We start from the raw sequence: 17,594 nt of genomic DNA on the forward strand, positions 1-17,594 counted from the left end.
TCATTACCAGATTCTTAAAGGATGCATGTATTCTTCACTAATTATATCTACAAATGGAAATAATCACACTCTCCTTATAATCAACAGCATGTTTATTTATGCGCTATGTATGCTATCAGATTAATCAAAGAAAGCAGACAGTCCACCATCTCCATTCTCTATATCTTTATACATGTGAAAAATCTGTTTGGTAATGGATCATGCTGATTCACTACCAAACGAACTTTTCGGTACCAAATTGGCCCACATTTGGTAATGAAAAATACCAAATGGCAACCTTGACTGGGGCAGGGGGAGGGGGGAGGAAGGAAGGGATGAAGGGGCCATGGTGTAAACAGCTGTTCGGTGCCACGCGACGATTTCAAATTACAGATGGGGAAAAAATTGGGATTTAGGGGGGGATTTTTTTCTTTTTTTGGCCATTTTTGGGTTCCAAAGGTCCAGGGCCACAATGTCCGTTAAGTGGGGAGTCCGGAAAGTGGGCGTCCGGATAGTACAGTGATTACTGTCCTACATAAGTTACCCTCCTGTAAGGGGTTACATAACCTGTCTTTTTGCTTTGCCTCACTGAGAAGGTTTGCAAGATACAGTCACACACACACACACACACACACACACACACACACACATTTCAGAATGATGTATAATTTCTGTATGGTCATTGCAGGTTCGAGCAAGGATGATATACACAGATGCACATCGCCTCTTCCTACAGATCCTAACCAAAAATCGGATCCTTCACGGGCCAGAGGTCAAAGTGGCACACGAGAGATGCTGCAAAAAGTACAATGGTGGGTCTGGTGATGGACTGACTGAGGGAAGGGGGAGGCACCAGGACTCTCTGTTATCTTCTATCATTTTCGTTTTTAAGGGCTCCATCGTGCTTGCATGCGTCGGCCTTGGTCACCTAATGGTGGCTTTCCATGATGCTCAATCTCTGGCAGCTTCCCTATTTAGTCCCTTAACCCTGAGGTCACACTCAGTGACCTCGGCCCAGGTCTTTTTAGGTCTGCCTCTCACTACCCTACCCCCAACATTAACACTTCTCACTTTTTGTACTCAATTATCCTCTCCACATGCCCAAACCATCTCAATCTACCTCTCCTCATCACAACACCAATACACCCCAGTCCCATCCTACCTCTCAACTCCTCCATGACAAAACCTAGCCCCCCCGGGCCTTGCACTCAAGGATGCACTGCACATCCACCTAATCATTGCCATTTCTGTACATTTCACCCTGCGAATATCTGCATCTATGTATCTATCTATTGCCAGACACTTCAATCCCATAAGGGGTGGCCACAAACAGATTGCCTTCATGTCGCCCTGTCCCCCACCATTTCACTGCCCTCCCCCTAACTCACATCCCCCTCTCTTATATACCTCTCCATTCCATCCCTCCATCTCATCCTCGATCTCTCCCTCGCCCCCCCCTCATATACTGTACACTCTCCTCATTAGTTTCTCATTCTCCATCCTCTCCATATGGCCAAACCACCTCAGTGTATTTCTCCTAATGCTTTCTGTCACATCCACAACCATCCCACATTGTACTTTCACTTCCGTATTTGTCAGTCTGTCTCTCCATGTAGCTTCACATGCGTCTCCCAAATAACTCATTTCCACTGCTCTCACTTCTGACTTGTGTCCTTCCAACAAGGTCCAAGCTTCACTTCCATACAGTAGAGTTGGTATCACAATACTCTCATGCAGCAACTTTTTACGTCCATGCTCACTTCCCTATTTCTTATCGCAGCTTTTAAAGAACCAGCAACCTTTCTTCCTTGTTGTACCCTTTCAGCACTTCTTCCTCCAAACTTCCATCCTTACACATCACATTACCTAAGCACTTAAATGCACTCATCTTTACTTAACAAAACAGTATCATCTGCAAACAACAGTACAGGAAGTTTCCAAATACTGCCCTCTCTCACTAGGGCCGTTTCAACATCCACTGCCCTACCTTCTACCTCCTTTGTAACCCTATCCATTTACAGATTGAACAGCCATGGAGACATGACACGTCCCTGTTTTGATCCAACATTCAGATGGAAAAATTCACTCAGTTCACCGTTCACATGCACTGCAGCCTTAGCACCCTCATACATGCTCTTCACGGTATTCAACAACTTCCCATTTACTCCAGATACTCTTAATATTTTCCACATTCCTTGTCAATCCACTCTGTAATATGCTTTCTCCAAATTCATGAAGGCCACATCCAACTTCTTTCCCCTCTCTAGAAACTTTTCCACTAAAGTCCTGTGGATGAATTCTGATCTACACAACCTCTTCCCTTTCTTAAGCCTTCCTGTTCTTCTCCAACTAATTCTTATTATTTCGCTAACTCTGTCAATAAGTATTCTGCCTTAAACATTTCCTGTTACGTAAGTAGACAAATGCCCCCACGATTACCACACACATCTTCCCTTTTTCCTTTGTACAAGGGAATAATCATACCTGATTTCCAATATTCCGGTACATTACCTTCCTCCCAGGCCAATCTGCACATCTTCCACATCCATTCTACTACTATCTCTTCCCCATGCTTCAGCATTTCACAACACACTCCATCAGTTCCTGGGGTTTTGCCCATTTGACTTTTTTCGTTGCTTCCACTACTCCCATCGTAATGATCTTTTACTCCCTTCTCACCTCTCTCTCCTCCCAGCCATTCCCCAGCCACTTATACCCACATTATTTTCATTCTCTTTGTTTAACAGTTCCTTAAAGTGTTCTATCCATCTGCTCAATTTTTCTCCCATCTCCTCTATCAATTTGCCTTTTTTTTTTTTTTTATCATTCACTCCCCTACTAACTCCTTTATCACCCTGTCTAACTCTTTGCCTCCTTCCAGAACATTTTCTCACATTCCTTCCACTTTACGCTCAAATTCCTTCCAAATTCCTCATCCACTCATTTCTTATTCTGTCTTACTAATCTTTTCACCTCTCTCTTCCTCTCTACATATAACTCTCCTCTGTCTGTCAACTTCCTCCATGCCTCTGCTTCCCATCCACTCATTATATGCTTTTTACTTTTGTACCACAGCTTGCCTCACCTCTTCATTCCACCATGCTGTTCCTTGCACCCCCATACGTCTTTTCTTCACCCGACACACCATCTCACATGCTGCAGAGATTTCTCTGAATATCTTGCACACACCCTCCACTCCCCCATCTGCTCCAAATCATATTTACCCAGTCGCTTCTCCACTTCTGTCTTATATTTTGACTTTTCTTTTCATCCTCTTGCAACCTTTCTACCCTCCTTGTATGGACTACTTCCACCTGTCCTTCTCTCCTATTCCTTCATTGGACTTGAACTTTGACTTTCACCACCACCAAGTGGTGGTCCAAATGTCCACTCCCCCAACCTGTGTATGCTCTTGCATCCATTACATACCTTCTCATTCCCTCATGCACACACACATAATCAATCATTGTCTTTGTTTCATTCAGTTCACCATCCACCCTTCTCATCACTCGCCATGTATACCTGTGGATCATTTTGTGCCAAAAGAGGAGGTATTGGCTATCACCAACCTCCTCCCTGCACAAATGTCCACTAAAGCACTGCCATTCTCATCCACTTATGCAGACACACCCCACTCACCAACTACTCCATCCACCTTCACACTCCCTACTTTTCCATTCATATCTCCAATCAAAAGCACTCTCTCATTCCTTTCAAACTTTTCTGTGCATGCTTCCACATATGCCCAGAACTCTTCTTTCACTCTGCATGCACGATCTTGTGGTGGCGCATACACACAGTTGCCCACGTTTGTAATCCTACTTTCAGTCTTACCCACACAATCCCTGAACCAAGTGATGATAATAATAATAATAATAATAATGATGCAGTGTAGTGATTGTTCACATAATGCTGCTTATTGGCTAGCAGTTAGTCACTCCCCTTAAATATCTGGAATTATTAGCTTAGCCCTGACATGAAGAGGATTGCCTGTAATAGAGTTCTTATGAATTAGAGATAAAAATAAGGAAATGGGAATTATGTTTGTTTATAAATATTAAATTATTTTTCAGTACCATCAGAGAAAGAGAGTGACAAGGAGTGAGGTGGAGAGGGGAGGATGGAGACAGGATAAGATGTGAGGATGGGGAGGGTGAGATGGAAGGATGAGAAGGATGGGATGGAGGGGATGAGCTGGAAGGATTGAGAGGATGAGATGAAGAGGTATTTAAGAGAGTGTTGTGAGTTGTAGGGAGAGCAGTCTGATGATGGAAGAACAGGTGACAAGGAGGCATTTCCCTTGTATCATGTCTTCCAGGAGTAAGGTGTCGGGCAGTATGTAGAGAGATGTAAATGCTATAGAATGATAAAGATAGATAGGTCCGTCATATAGATTAAACTGCCTATGGTTAGAAGGAAACTTTTAGAACATTACTTTTATTATTTTACTTTTTTTTTTTTTTTATTCTTTTATTTATTTATTTATTTTTTTTTTTTACATTGGCAGATAACTTACGAGAGTTTGTAACAGAGACTTGAATTGGTAGAGCTGTTGTATAGGAGACTGCCACTAGATTTTTATAGCAACAGAACATTTGTGTAACTCATCCATAGGTGTGAAAAGAGGTCAGGTTGATGATGATAATGATAATGATGATCAGTGATGATAATAGTAATGATGATGATGTTAGTAATGATTATAGTGATGATAACAGTGATGATGATGATGATGATGATGATGATAGGTTAATAATGATGTTGATGATGATAACAGTTAATGATGACAATGATAACAGTTATGATGTTGATGATGATGTGGAGGAGGAGGATAACCATACAATAACGATGACAGTGACAGTAATGACAACGATGATACTGACGATAATGCCAAGAGTGTATTTTTCAGTACCATCAGACAACCTGCAAGAATTCGTCATGGACATAAACCGTCAGTTGTCGCTAGTTCACCTGGCCATACGCAAGTCCTTCCAGGAGCTGCCCGCTGGTGACGTCCATTGCTTCGTGCTTGTTAACCTGCTCAGTGGCGATATTACCAGGTGAGGGGTACATAGGAGTAAGTGAACAAAACAAGAGTCAGCAGTATTTTAAGACCAAAACTTGTATGTGAAATCCTTGCGCTATATAGCCTGTAACATTGCCCTGCTTGGGGTGCACCAAAATCAAATTTATATACTTAGCTTCTCACATGTTGTACCAACATGTCATACCATGTCATACCATGTCGTAAAATTGTCATACCATGTTGTAAATGTCATGAACACTATCTTCCATTAGCACCAGAAGCTTTCTCCTAAAGAGCCAAATATAGGGGGGGGGGAATTTCCATTATGCAGTTTGATAGAAAATTGTTAGATAATAATGTGTCTACTTTCAATTATTCATATCTATCCATCCATCCATCCATCCATCCATCCAGTCCATTACTCCCCATCAAAAACGTAGGTGCACGGGGCTAGGCTGCTCAGTGCCACACATAAAATGATAATGACAGTAGTAGTAGTAGTAGTAGTTGTTGTTGTTGTTGTTGTTGTTGTTGTTCTTCTTCTTCTTCTTCTTCTTCTTCTTCTTCTTCAGTCTGACTCGGGAGATGTGTCTACTGTGGGTAAGCAGATTCCCCTGTGGTATTGTCCTATAGGTTCCGTACACCATTGATGTTGTGTCAGTCTTTGTGTGAAATGTGCAGTCCATTATGTGTGTTATGTTGTGTAGGAATATTCTAGAAGTGGGGCCCCGGTGATTCCATCCAGCCCAAGTTTAAGCCGGTAGCTGAGGAGGACTGGGTGACATCCTCATTAAGCTCTGATTAATGATATCTCTGATGGGTTGGTGTTGGGATTGGGGGAGAGGCAGTATAGTGTTGTGGTCAGGGTGTTGTAGTGCCTGCAAGTGAATGGAGGATATATAGCAAATGTTTATTGCTAGTGTTGGAATTTCTGGAGGTGAGAAGATGTTGCAAAGGCTTTGGTAATGGTTGTGTGGTGATTGTTTTGTATCCCTAGGTGTGTTGCATGACTGTGCTGTGTTTTGGCACAGACTGCTGCACAGGATGGTGTGTCTCTTATATGAAGATCTAGTTTCTAACACCAAGGACTAGTTTCAGAGTGTAAATGATCAGTGGGTGTGGTTTTGGTGCAGCCAGTAATGATGCCTAGTTTGTTGTTCAGTATAGTCTGCAGGATGGTGTTGTAGTACAGTATTTGATAGGATGGGGGCCCATGCCAGGAAGGTGTAGGATATCACTGATCTGATGTATATATTATTTGTAGAGTAGAAAGTGTGTGTGTGTTTACTTGTGAGTGGGGGGGAAGGGCCAAGATTTCTCACTCTCTATTTGGGTAACATAGAGAGTGACCAGTTGAGTGAGAAATTCTGGCCACCTTTTGGATTTAAAGTGAAATTGGCCACATCCAGTTGGAATGCCCTAACCCACTACACAACCAGATGTCAGTATTGGAGTAAATTATTCATTTATCATGTTTTTATTATTATTATTATTCATGTCTCAAGCAGCATATTGTTGTGTAAGATAGCAATAGTAGGATGTAAAAAAAATATATATATTGTAGGAAAAGGGGTACTCATTTAGTTGGTTATTCAGGCAGACAAGTTATAAGATGGATTATTCAGCCACCCTAATTGTTCCATCCCCCTCCATCCCCTTCACTACAAGACATCTCCCTTAAGCTGAACGAAGTGTGGTATTAGCCAGACTAGGATGAAGGGTAATTGAGACAGTACAGTAAGTCTATCTGTCTATCTATAGCCCGACGCCCTAATCCCGCAAAGGGTGGCCGCAGACAAAACGCCTCCAAGTCGCTCTGTCACCCACCATTTGACTGCCCCCCCCCCCCCCAGCTCACTCCTTCCTCCCTCATATGCCTCTCAACTCCATCCCTCCACCTCATCCTCGGTCTCCCCCTCCCTGTCTCTCCCTCCACAGTACAGTAAGTGCTTTTCAAGAATCACACTCTTGGACTTTCACTCTGAAGTTCACAATAAATGACAAAATTTTCTTGTTGTAGTGTCACTGGTATGTATAAAGCTTAGTTGCCAGTTTTACATTATTGACAGTACTTGTTTTATGGGAAAAGTTGTGGTATTTGGAGTTCACAGTTCTCTCTCTCTCTCTCTCTCTCTCTTTCTCTCTCTCTCTCTCTCTCTCTCAAGGGAACAATTTACAGGCTCCCAGTCATTGTTTCCATTTTCCTTGCATTAAAAAAAAATTACAATGATAACTACTGTACTGTATTTTTGCTGCCATTAGATTGTGTTATTTCAGTCAGTTTTGGAGATGCCTCGTGACCCCCAAAATGTCGTTCAGGCTGGACCACAAGCTGTCCAAGGTGCTAGAGAGGGGTGCCTTCACTTGCTGGCACTGATATAATTAGGCTGATCCACTGCCCAGTTATATAAATGTCCTATGTCGTCTTTATCACCCCAAAAAAGGAAGGTGGACTGTCATAAAAAGACATCTTAAACCTGCAGTCCACTGAGTTTACATTTCAGATGAACCTTGACCTGTAGCTGCTACTACTATTACTACTACTACCACTGCTACTGCAACTGCTACTATTACTACTACTGCTACTACTACTACTACTGCTACTACTACTACTACTACTACTACTACTACTACTAATGCTGCTGCTGCTGCTGTTACTTCTACAGCTACTACCACCACCACCACCACCACCACCACTCCTAAACTCCTCTCTCCCTCCCCCAGAGCTCTATCGACCTACAGTGCGGCAGAGTTGGCCCTGTTCCGACGGATAGTGGAGGCTGTGGTGAGGTCAGAGAATGGCCAGATCGGGGCAACCCAGGCCATCAACCTCGCCACCAACCTGCCCAACGTGAGGATGAAGCTTGGAGATGCTGAGGGCTGCGTGGATAGGCTCGTACAGGAGAAATGGCTGTTTAAGGTTCGGATGTGTGTTTAATTTTTGTATTTCTAGGTGGCCATCATCCACTCAGTTGATATAGTGCTGCCTACTTCTTCCTTAGCCTTTATCATTCTTTTTCTGTGCCTGCCCTCCTCTCTTCCTATTTCTCCCATCTTTCCTGTCACTTCTTATTGCTTTTCTTTCCTTTACAGTTGGCTTGACATTGAGTGACAAGCCAAATGGTTTCCTGTAAGCCAGGAAACCATTTACAACGCTGGGTGGTAACCATATAACCAAACCACATGTGCTCCCTATGGGTCAGCAAGTGAGTTGGTGGAGGGTTAGTGCCCCTCCCTGTAAAATAAATATCTCAAAGTCAAATGGCCTCCTCTTATGGGATTGTGGGATCCGGCAATAGATAGATAGACTTCTGGCTGTTTGACTTTCTCTCTCTCTTGCTCTCTGCCTGTGTGTGTGAGTGTGTGTGTTTACCTAGTTATGATATACAGGAAATGAGCATCCTGTCTCTGTTTCTCAGTAAGTCAAATTTTGCTTTGAACTCATTTAAGTTTTTAGACTGGATGATCTCTTTGTCCAGGCAGTTCCACAGGTCTGTGCATCTATATGGAAAACTATATTTCTTGATATCCTTCAGGCAAATTGGCTTTTTCAGTTGCATTCCATGTCCTCTTGTTACTCTCCCATCCCACGGCAGTGAAATGGCAGGGGACAGAGCGAAATGGAGGTGGTTTGTTTGTGGCCACCCCTTTCGGGATTGAGGTATCTGGCAATAAATAGACAGAATATCCACATGCTCATTTTACACACAAAGCAATACTACACCTCGATCTAACACTATACTGTACTACAAACTCCCCCCTCCTGCCATCAGGTGTCAAAGGAATCATCAAATGGAGCCGATATGAATGATGAGTATGTTCTCAGTGTCAGTGATAATGAAAATATTGATGATGATCGTGTTGATGATGATGATGATGATGACAGTGATGATGATGATGATGTTGTTGTTGATGATGATGATAGTGAAAGATAGCAATAAGACTAACCTCTGGAAAGAGAATGACATACTTTTTACCTTATTTTTGCTACTGTGAGTTAATTTTATTCCACTTTTGAAATGCCTCTGCTCTATCCATCTATAGCCAGTCATCATAATCCCACAAAGGGTGGCCGGTTGACTTTGAGTTAGTTGTTTTACGAGGAGGGGCACTAACCCTCCGCCAACCCACATGTTGACACGTAGGGAACATGTTTGGGTTGGTTATATGATTATCACCCAGCGTTGGAAATGGTTTCCTAGCATACAAGAAACCATTAGGCTTGTCACTCAATGTAAAGCCACCTGAACAGGAAAGAAGAGTAATAAAAGTGACAGGAAAGATGAGAGAAATAGGAAGAGAGGAGGGCAGGCACAGAAAAAGAATGATAAAGGTGAAGGAAGAAGTTGGCAGCACTAAATCAAGGGAGTGAATGATGGTGAGAAATAAGAAGAGAGGAGGACAGACACAGAAAAAGAAAGATAAAGGCGAAGGAAGATGTAGGCAGCACTACATCAGGTGAGTGGATGATGATCGCCACCACCTACCACCAATGCCTCTCATACTTATAGTATTCACAAAAAGTATATGTAACCCCTCCAGTACAAAATGTCTCTCTGAAGGCGAATGAAAGTGTCAGGAAATGGTTAGAATTAAAGTGTTAGGAAATAAAATAAAGTGTTAGGAAATAAAATAAAGTGTCAGGAAATAAAATAAACTGTTAGGAAATAAAATAAAGTGTTAGGAAATAAAATAAAGTGTTAGGAAATAAAATAAACTGTTAGGAAATAAAATAAAGTGTTAGGAAATAAAATAAACTGTTAGGAAATAAAATAAAGTGTTAGGAAATAAAATAAACTGTTAGGAAATAAAATAAAGTGTTAGGAAATAGAATAAAGTGTGAGGAAATAAAGTGTTAGGAAATAAAATAAAATGTTAGGAAATAAAGTGTAAAGTGTTAGGAAATAAAATACTGTAGTGTCAGGAAATAACTAAGAAGATAAAGAAATAAAATAAACTGTTAGGAAATAAAATAATAGTGTTAGGAAATAAAATAAACTGTTAGGAAATAAAATAAAGTGTGAGGAAATAAAATAAACTGTTAGGAAATAAAATAAAGTGTGAGGAAATAAAATGTTAGGAAATAAAGTGTTAGGAAATAGAATAAAGTGTTAGGAAGTAAAATACTGTAGTGTTAGGAAATAACTAAGAAGATAAAGAAATAAAATAAAATATTAGGGTATAAAATAATAGTGTTAGGAAATTAATAAGTAAATAAGTAAATAGGGAATAAATGAATCAATAAATAAATAAGAAAATAAACAAAACTTAAAAAATAAATAAGAATAAATAAATAAAATAAAATGTTAGGAAATAAAATATAAGTGTCATGAAATGTTATCATGTTTTTGTTTTTTCTTGGGGGGAATAATCTTGTGAGCTTCTGGCCTTTGGTTCCTTCTTCCTTGCATTAAAAAAATAAAAATAAATAAATTAAAACAAAATAGAAGTGTTAAGGAATGTTATAAATTAAAATGTCCCAAATTAAGCAGATTACAGTAAATATGGCGTGTGTTTTGTCCCCAGGGTGAAAGATCCGTGTCCCTAAGCGCCCTAACCATGTCCGAACTTCATATGTACCTTGAAGAAATGTACGAGGACAACATACACAAGTGCTTCTTCTGCAAGATACTCACACTCAAGGTTGGTGGACTTGGTGTGCTCTTACTTGATGAGACGGGGTACAACTTCCCTTTCGTTTTCGTTTTTGAAGGTTCTGACATGCTTTCGTGCGTCGGCCTTGGTCATCTAATGGCGGCTTTCCATGCTGCTCGATCTCTGGCAGTCCCCCTTCCTATTTTACTGGTTATGACATTCAGTTTCACTTAATTTTACATTGCCTTTTTTGCCATTGCTTTACTGAGTGCCCTGTGTATCAATATCTTTTTCTCTGAGCCTTAAGTATGAAGTGAAAAGATTAATGAGGACTGCATGTAAATCTATATCACTCATTAAACACATCTTACTTAACTTGGCCTAAAAGTGCCATCTCTCCAAAGTTTATCCTGAGCAGGAACAGTAGATTAACATTAGAATATGATGCTAATCATGAAGAAGTGCAGTGGAGAGGATGTAGGACCATAGTGTTGTCTTTTAATGCCACCAAAATGTGTGAAGTCAGCTGCAAAAGGGTGAAAATCTACACCAAGTTAAGGAAAAATATCTGTACACTAAACTGCCTTCGTCTTCCACAGGGCCATCAGTGTCCCACATGCCAAGTGATGGTGCATCGTAAGTGCGGCCAAAACTTCTGGAGCCACACAAATGCCAACCCACCCATCTGCCCAGACTCAAGGTGTTCGGAACCCTGGCCCCACGTCACCCTAGTTACCGATACTCCCAGAAAACGCTCTAAGGTGGCTGACGCTGAGGGAGGGAATAAGGGAGGGAGTGAAGGATAGAAGGAGGGAGGGTAAGAGGGATGGAAGTAAGGAGGGAGAGTGGGAGGGATGTGAGTAAAGAGGGTGGGAGGGATGGAAGTAGAGAGGAAGGAAGACAGGTAGACAAGACAAGAGGCAAAGTAGCCAGTAAGGTTATTTGGTTGAAAGTAGAGTAATAGATCGCAAGTGTAGCTGAAGTTGTTATTGTTGAGTAACCCCAGTCTGTCTGGCTGAGCAGACCCATCAGACACAGGCAATCAACCACCCTTGCAGGACTGTCCTGTGCATTAAACCAATAGTCCCTCATGGTAGACAGCATCTTGCCATAGCAAAGCATGGGGAAGGGTGTGGAGGTTTGGTTCCTGGATGGACACTACATTTGCATTACCCTACCCAGTTACCAGGGGCACTATGGTAGGTGCCACGTCATTATTTGGTAATATGGTCACCACCCAGTGTTGTAAATGGTTTCATTGCTTACAGGAAGCCATTAGGCTTGCCACTCAGTGTAGAGCCACCGAAAGTGGAAACACAAGCCAGAAAAAATGATGGGAAGTTTGGGAATAACAGGAAGAGAGAGGGACAAACGAAATCTATCTGTCTATTGCCAGACACCTTAATCCCATAAGGGGTGGCCACAAACAAATTGCCTCGATGTCGCCCTGTCCCCTGCCATTTCACATCCTACCCCTGCTCACACCCCATCTCTTTTATACTTCTCCACTCCATCCCTTCATCTCATCCTCAGCTTCCCCCTCCCTGTCCCCCCCTCCACTTCACTCACATACACTCTCCTCATTAGTCTCTCACTGTCCATCCTCTCCACATGGCCAAACCACCACAGTGTACTTCTCCTAATGCTTTCTGTCACATGCACAGCCACACCACAGTGTTCCTTCACTTCCTCATTTGTCTGTCTCACCATGTAACTCCACATGCTCCTCTCACATAACTCATTTGCACTGCTCACACTCTTGGCTTGTGTCCTTCCGACAAGGTCCAAGCATCACTTCCATATGTTACAGTTTGTATCACAATACTGTCATGCAGCGATTACCCAGGTACTTAAATGTGCTTACATTTTCCATTTCCTCCTCATCCAGCCTCACTGTACATTCAGTTACTTCAATTTTCTCGAAGACCATAACTTTACTCTTCCCTACATTCACCTTTAGATTACATTTCTTAAATACTTCCAAACTCGTTCACCAGGCCATGCGGTTCCCCTTCATCTTCACTCTCCAATATCATCTGCAAACAACAGTACAGGGACTTTCCAAACACTGTCCTCTTTCGTTAGGGCTGCTCCAACATCCACTGCCCTACCTTATATCTCCTTCATAACCCCATCCACATACAGATTGAACAACCATGGGGACGACACATCCCTGTTTCAATCCAACATTCAGATAGAAAATTCACTCAGTTCTCTAGCCACACGCACTCCAGCCTTAACGCCCTCATGCATACTCTTCACGGCATTCAGCAACTTTCCATTTACTCCATATATTCTTAGTATTTTCCACATTCCATGTCTATCCACTGTCTTATGCTTTCTTCAAATCCCTGAACGTTGCATACAACTTCTTGCCCTACTCTAGAAACTTTTCCACTAAACACTTGAGGATGAATATCTGATCTACACAACCTCTTCCCTTCTTAAAACCTCCCTGTTCTTCTCCACCTAATTCCTGTTATTTCCCTAACTCTGTCAGTAAGTATCCCACCATATACACTGAATTCTTGAGTACCACAGGTAATAGGGACTGGACAAGGACTGTGGAACTCAAATACGCTCCACTCAGACAATATGTTTGCATGTACAGTAGTGCACCAACTTTCGCTACAGCAGGATTCGCGGAATCCACTTTCGCAGCATGCACCAAATATTCCCTAACTTCCACTTTCGCTTGAAAAAAATCGATTTTCGCGCACAAATTTTGGGTTTGGGACAATATTTTGAACTTTGAATTTCCTGCACCGCCCGCCCGCAACCCACCGCCATCTTGAATGACGTCATGTCAACACTCTGTCCACCCATTCCCGCCATTGTGTACGAGCGTGCTAGCTCCATTGTGTTGGATTCTCACGGTTCAATGGCCTCTACTATAGCTGGTAGTGTGGGGAAAGGGCCTGGTGGTGTGGGGGGAGGGCCGGGAGGCAGTGGTGGTGATAAAAAGTGGCCGGGACATTCAAAGTCGGGAGGAAAGGCCAAGGCTAAAAGAGAGTATCGTGTTGGAGTGAAGAAACGGCAGTATAATAATGAAATGAAAAGGAAGATGGTTGAGCACATGGACAAGGGCGCAAAAAACAGTGAAATCTGCCGTATATTTAACATCCCAGAATCGACAGTGCATAGTATGAGGAAACAGCATGGTGGTAGCGAGGCAGCAAGAGGTGGCGCCAATACGTCTGGCGTGGCTAAATAAGCCTGCCACGCGCCTCGGATACTTACCCCTCAACATCCATTAAACACCTCAACCTGGTCTCTGTGGTATGTTTCTCCTCATATAATGTGTACTGTACAGTTTTTATTGTTTGTATCTCACAATGCAATGTACAATAGTGATTTGATGTACTGTATTGCAAGTGAAAATGAAAATCTGATGTTACTTTAGGATAACCGGGAACCAATTAGCCTCTTTGCCATAAAGACAATGCCCCAATTTTCGCTAATTCTACTTTCGCGCATTATTTTTGGACCCAATTAGGCGCGAAAATTGGTGCCCCACTGTATAATTGTACAGTGTGTTCTGGCAACTTTCCAAAACTTTCACTTTTACCCCTCCTTACCACCATACCGCACGTAAATTACTGCAACTAATACCCACCATCGGGTAAAACACTAAAAGAGATATTACTGTTGTAATTAGAACATCAGTGGCATTAAAAATAGCATTAACAAACAAAAGTTGGTCTGGGTACCCTTGTTGATACATAACTCCCGGTTGTCTCCCCCCACCCCCTACCCTAAATGTTATTGTCAAAGTTTCGCCTTGTCTTGTATCATGTGGCCTTCGGGAGAGACGTTAGGCTGTATGGTTAGACAAAAATTTATGGGTCTGGCAGTTTTAAGGGACGAAATGGAACGAAAATGTTTGCTAACCAGAAAAAGATTACTCTTTCATCCATGTGTTCTCGTGAGTTAGCGTTCTGTTTCACATTCTTCGTTCTATTTCGTTCTTCCCAACACATTTCAGACTGACCGAGCATATGGCTAAACAGCAGAAGGAAGAGGGAAGCATGAAGGAAAGAAAGACAGAAGAGGGAGTGTAAAGTCACCCATAGGCAAAAGGAGGAGGAAAGAATGAAAGACAGATTATTATTATTATTTTTTAAGTAGACTGTAAGGGTTAGGTGTAGTGTAACCATAATCAACTTTTTCAGAACTAAAATGAATAAAGTTAGTGGATAAAATTGCCAGTATATTGTGTGATAAAAAAAATAATAATAATAATAATTGTAGTGAAGGGTTATGTATATTTTTTTATACAATTTAATGTTTTGTACTCGATAAAATGTAATACTGTTTTACCATATTCACTAAGCCCTCATTATAAGTTGCGTGTGTGTGTGTGTGTGTGTGTGTGTGTGTGTGTGTGTGTGTGTGTGTGTGTGTGTGTGTGTGTGCTGTTTTTCCTCTTAACCCCACAGTATATCAGAAAAAAAAAAAAATGCCTGTTTGTTCCAGTATTACGGTACATATAAAGCTGTTTGCCAGCTTCCCAATTTACAGAAATTACAGATAAAGCTAATATGTTTTGAAGCACTCCTTATTTACCCTGAGGACTGCCGATACAAACATTAAATAATTCATACATTGCATAGGCCCATTTTTATACTAAAGTTGAACCATAAGAATCCTTTGTTTGTTTATGAAGTAACGTATCCTGATCCATCCTTACCATCTTGTTCCCATAGCAACGATCTGGTACAGGAGAGGGATGGCTTCACACAATGGTTGTAGGAATGATGGTCTGGCTGAAAATGGTAGAGTGTCCACAGCCCACTTGATTTACATTAAGATATAGCTCTGGGGAAACTGGCAAATCAGCTTTACAGGTATCAGTGGGACCGTTGTTTTTTAATTTATTTTTTTAAGTAATCCAGTACTGTGGACTTAATAGTAAATAGACACAGTTCTTTAGTGATTTATATTGGGGATTTGCTGTTTTATTTATTACGGATTTAGTGGCAACAGTGCTCCTTCATCCTTGAGATGCTCTTGTCCCATTCCTTTATACAAGAAATTCTCATTAACTTTTTTTTTTTTTTTTTTTTTTTTTTTTTTTTTTTTTTTAATAGTCTGACAAATTGTTTAGTAGAATTTCATTCTTACCTGTACAGTTGCTTTGCCAGCTCCAATTTACATTACATTACCAGTTCTGTGGAAAAAGTTCATTTGGGGGAAAACACTACTGACTTATAATGAGGCTTCCCTGTTCGGGGCCTCCATAACATGTTTAAATGATTCAGACAACACAAAATTAATGTGAAATGAAGAAATCTTCATTCTTTTTCATTTCCTATACATTTAACTAATATCAAATTTTACTGTGCAAATTTAATGTTTGGAGAATATCTTATCAGTCCTGTGATCATTACAGCTGTATTCCATCCATCCATCATCCAATTCTACGTTGCCTCATGAGAAGCATAGGAACCCGGGGCTAGGCAATTTGGTCCTGACATTTAAGATGAGAGTGACCAACCTCACTCATCCCCGAGTGGCATTACATGAGCAATAAGCCCAACCACCCCTTGGATATAAACCTTCACCGGTTCAATTCGTGTATTACCTATTTAAAAATTTTCTAGATAGCAGATACACTTAAAATTTTTATTCTGCTTACCACAAGATTTTATTCCAGAAAGCATCAGCATCTAGCCAGTGTCTTGTTGCAGCCTATTAACACTGCAGACAACGGATTCATTTCAGGATTGTACTCTGGTTATCACCATATGATTTAAATTCAGCAGAAACCCCAAGCTGATGCAGGCCTAACACTGCCATGTAACCTTCAGCTGCAAGATGTTTTACATGTGAATATACTTCGGAACACAGAGAAAGGGAGGATAGGATCAAATGAATGTTACTGTGACCACATGCTCATACGAATGTGAACTTGATAGACTGCAGACTGAAGTTACCCTTTTGCAGTGGACAGTCCTCCTTTTGGGGGCCAGAGGCAGGTGAGGGGTACTTGTATAACCAGGTAAAGGAGCTGCCTGGATATATTTGTGCCACTACCAGTGTTCCTCTCTGCCACCTGAAATGGGTGTGCAGTAGACTGGTTGTGTGAGGTGGAAGAAAATTTTAATTGGGAAAATGTAATCTATTTATATATACAGTGCACTTCAGTGTTCCAACCCAGGATAAAAATTAGCCCATCCCATATTACTTCCTTCAAGATAGAGGACCCTGTGGTTAAGCAGTTTGTAAGGGTAGGTGATCAGCCAACTTCCCTCGTCACTTTGTCGTCGTATAGTTTATAAAGGCTCCAACATGCTTGGATATGTTGGCATTGGTAACCTAATGGTGGCTCTCCACACTACTAAATCTCTGGCATCCTCCCTATTCAGTCCCTCGTCACTCTGTGACGTAGTCCCGGGTATTTTTCAGTCTGCCTCTCACAACCCTACCCTTTTTATTCACACTTCTCACCTTCTGCACCCACTTGTCATCCTTCATCCTCTCCACATGCCTAAACCATCTTAATCAGCCCCTCCTTATCACAACGCCAATACATTCCAGTCCCATCCTTACAGCTCTACCCTCATTCTTACTCTCAACACTGCCCTCACCCCCCATACCCAGTTGTCATCCTTCTTCCTCATTACATGCCCAAACCATCTCAATCTACCCCTCCTCATCACAACACCAATACATTCCAATCCCATCCTTCCTCCCAAACTATCTCTGTTTACCCCTCCTCATCACAACACCAATACATTCCAGTCCCATCCTTCCTCCCAAACCATCTCAGTCTACCCCTCCTCATCACAACACCAATACATTCCAGTCCCATCCTTCCTCCCAAACAATCTCAATCTACCCTTCCTCATCACAACACCAATACATTCCAGTCCCATCCTTCCTACCGAACCGTCTCAATCTACCCCTCTTCATCACCATACATTCCAGTCCCATCCTTCCTCCCAAACCATCTCAATCTACCCCTCCTCATCACAACACCAATATACTCATGGGG

General features: G+C 41.7%; 1 protein-coding gene across 1 annotated transcript; it reads left to right on the plus strand.

The window, feature by feature from the left end:
- Positions 1-679: 679 nt before the first annotated feature.
- On the plus strand, positions 680-16,506 carry LOC145390564 (non-structural maintenance of chromosomes element 1 homolog). The gene is given in 6 exon segments (XM_080265379.1): positions 680-791; positions 4,886-5,036; positions 7,727-7,915; positions 10,495-10,645; positions 11,197-11,358; positions 16,363-16,506. Coding segments are annotated over 6 exon segments (909 nt in total).
- The last annotated feature ends 1,088 nt before the right edge of the window (positions 16,507-17,594 follow it).

Source organism: Coenobita brevimanus, chromosome 15, assembly GCF_032717465.1.
Source record: "Coenobita brevimanus isolate Jiangsu-jjx chromosome 15, ASM3271746v2, whole genome shotgun sequence".
Lineage (NCBI taxonomy): Eukaryota > Metazoa > Arthropoda > Malacostraca > Decapoda > Coenobitidae > Coenobita > Coenobita brevimanus.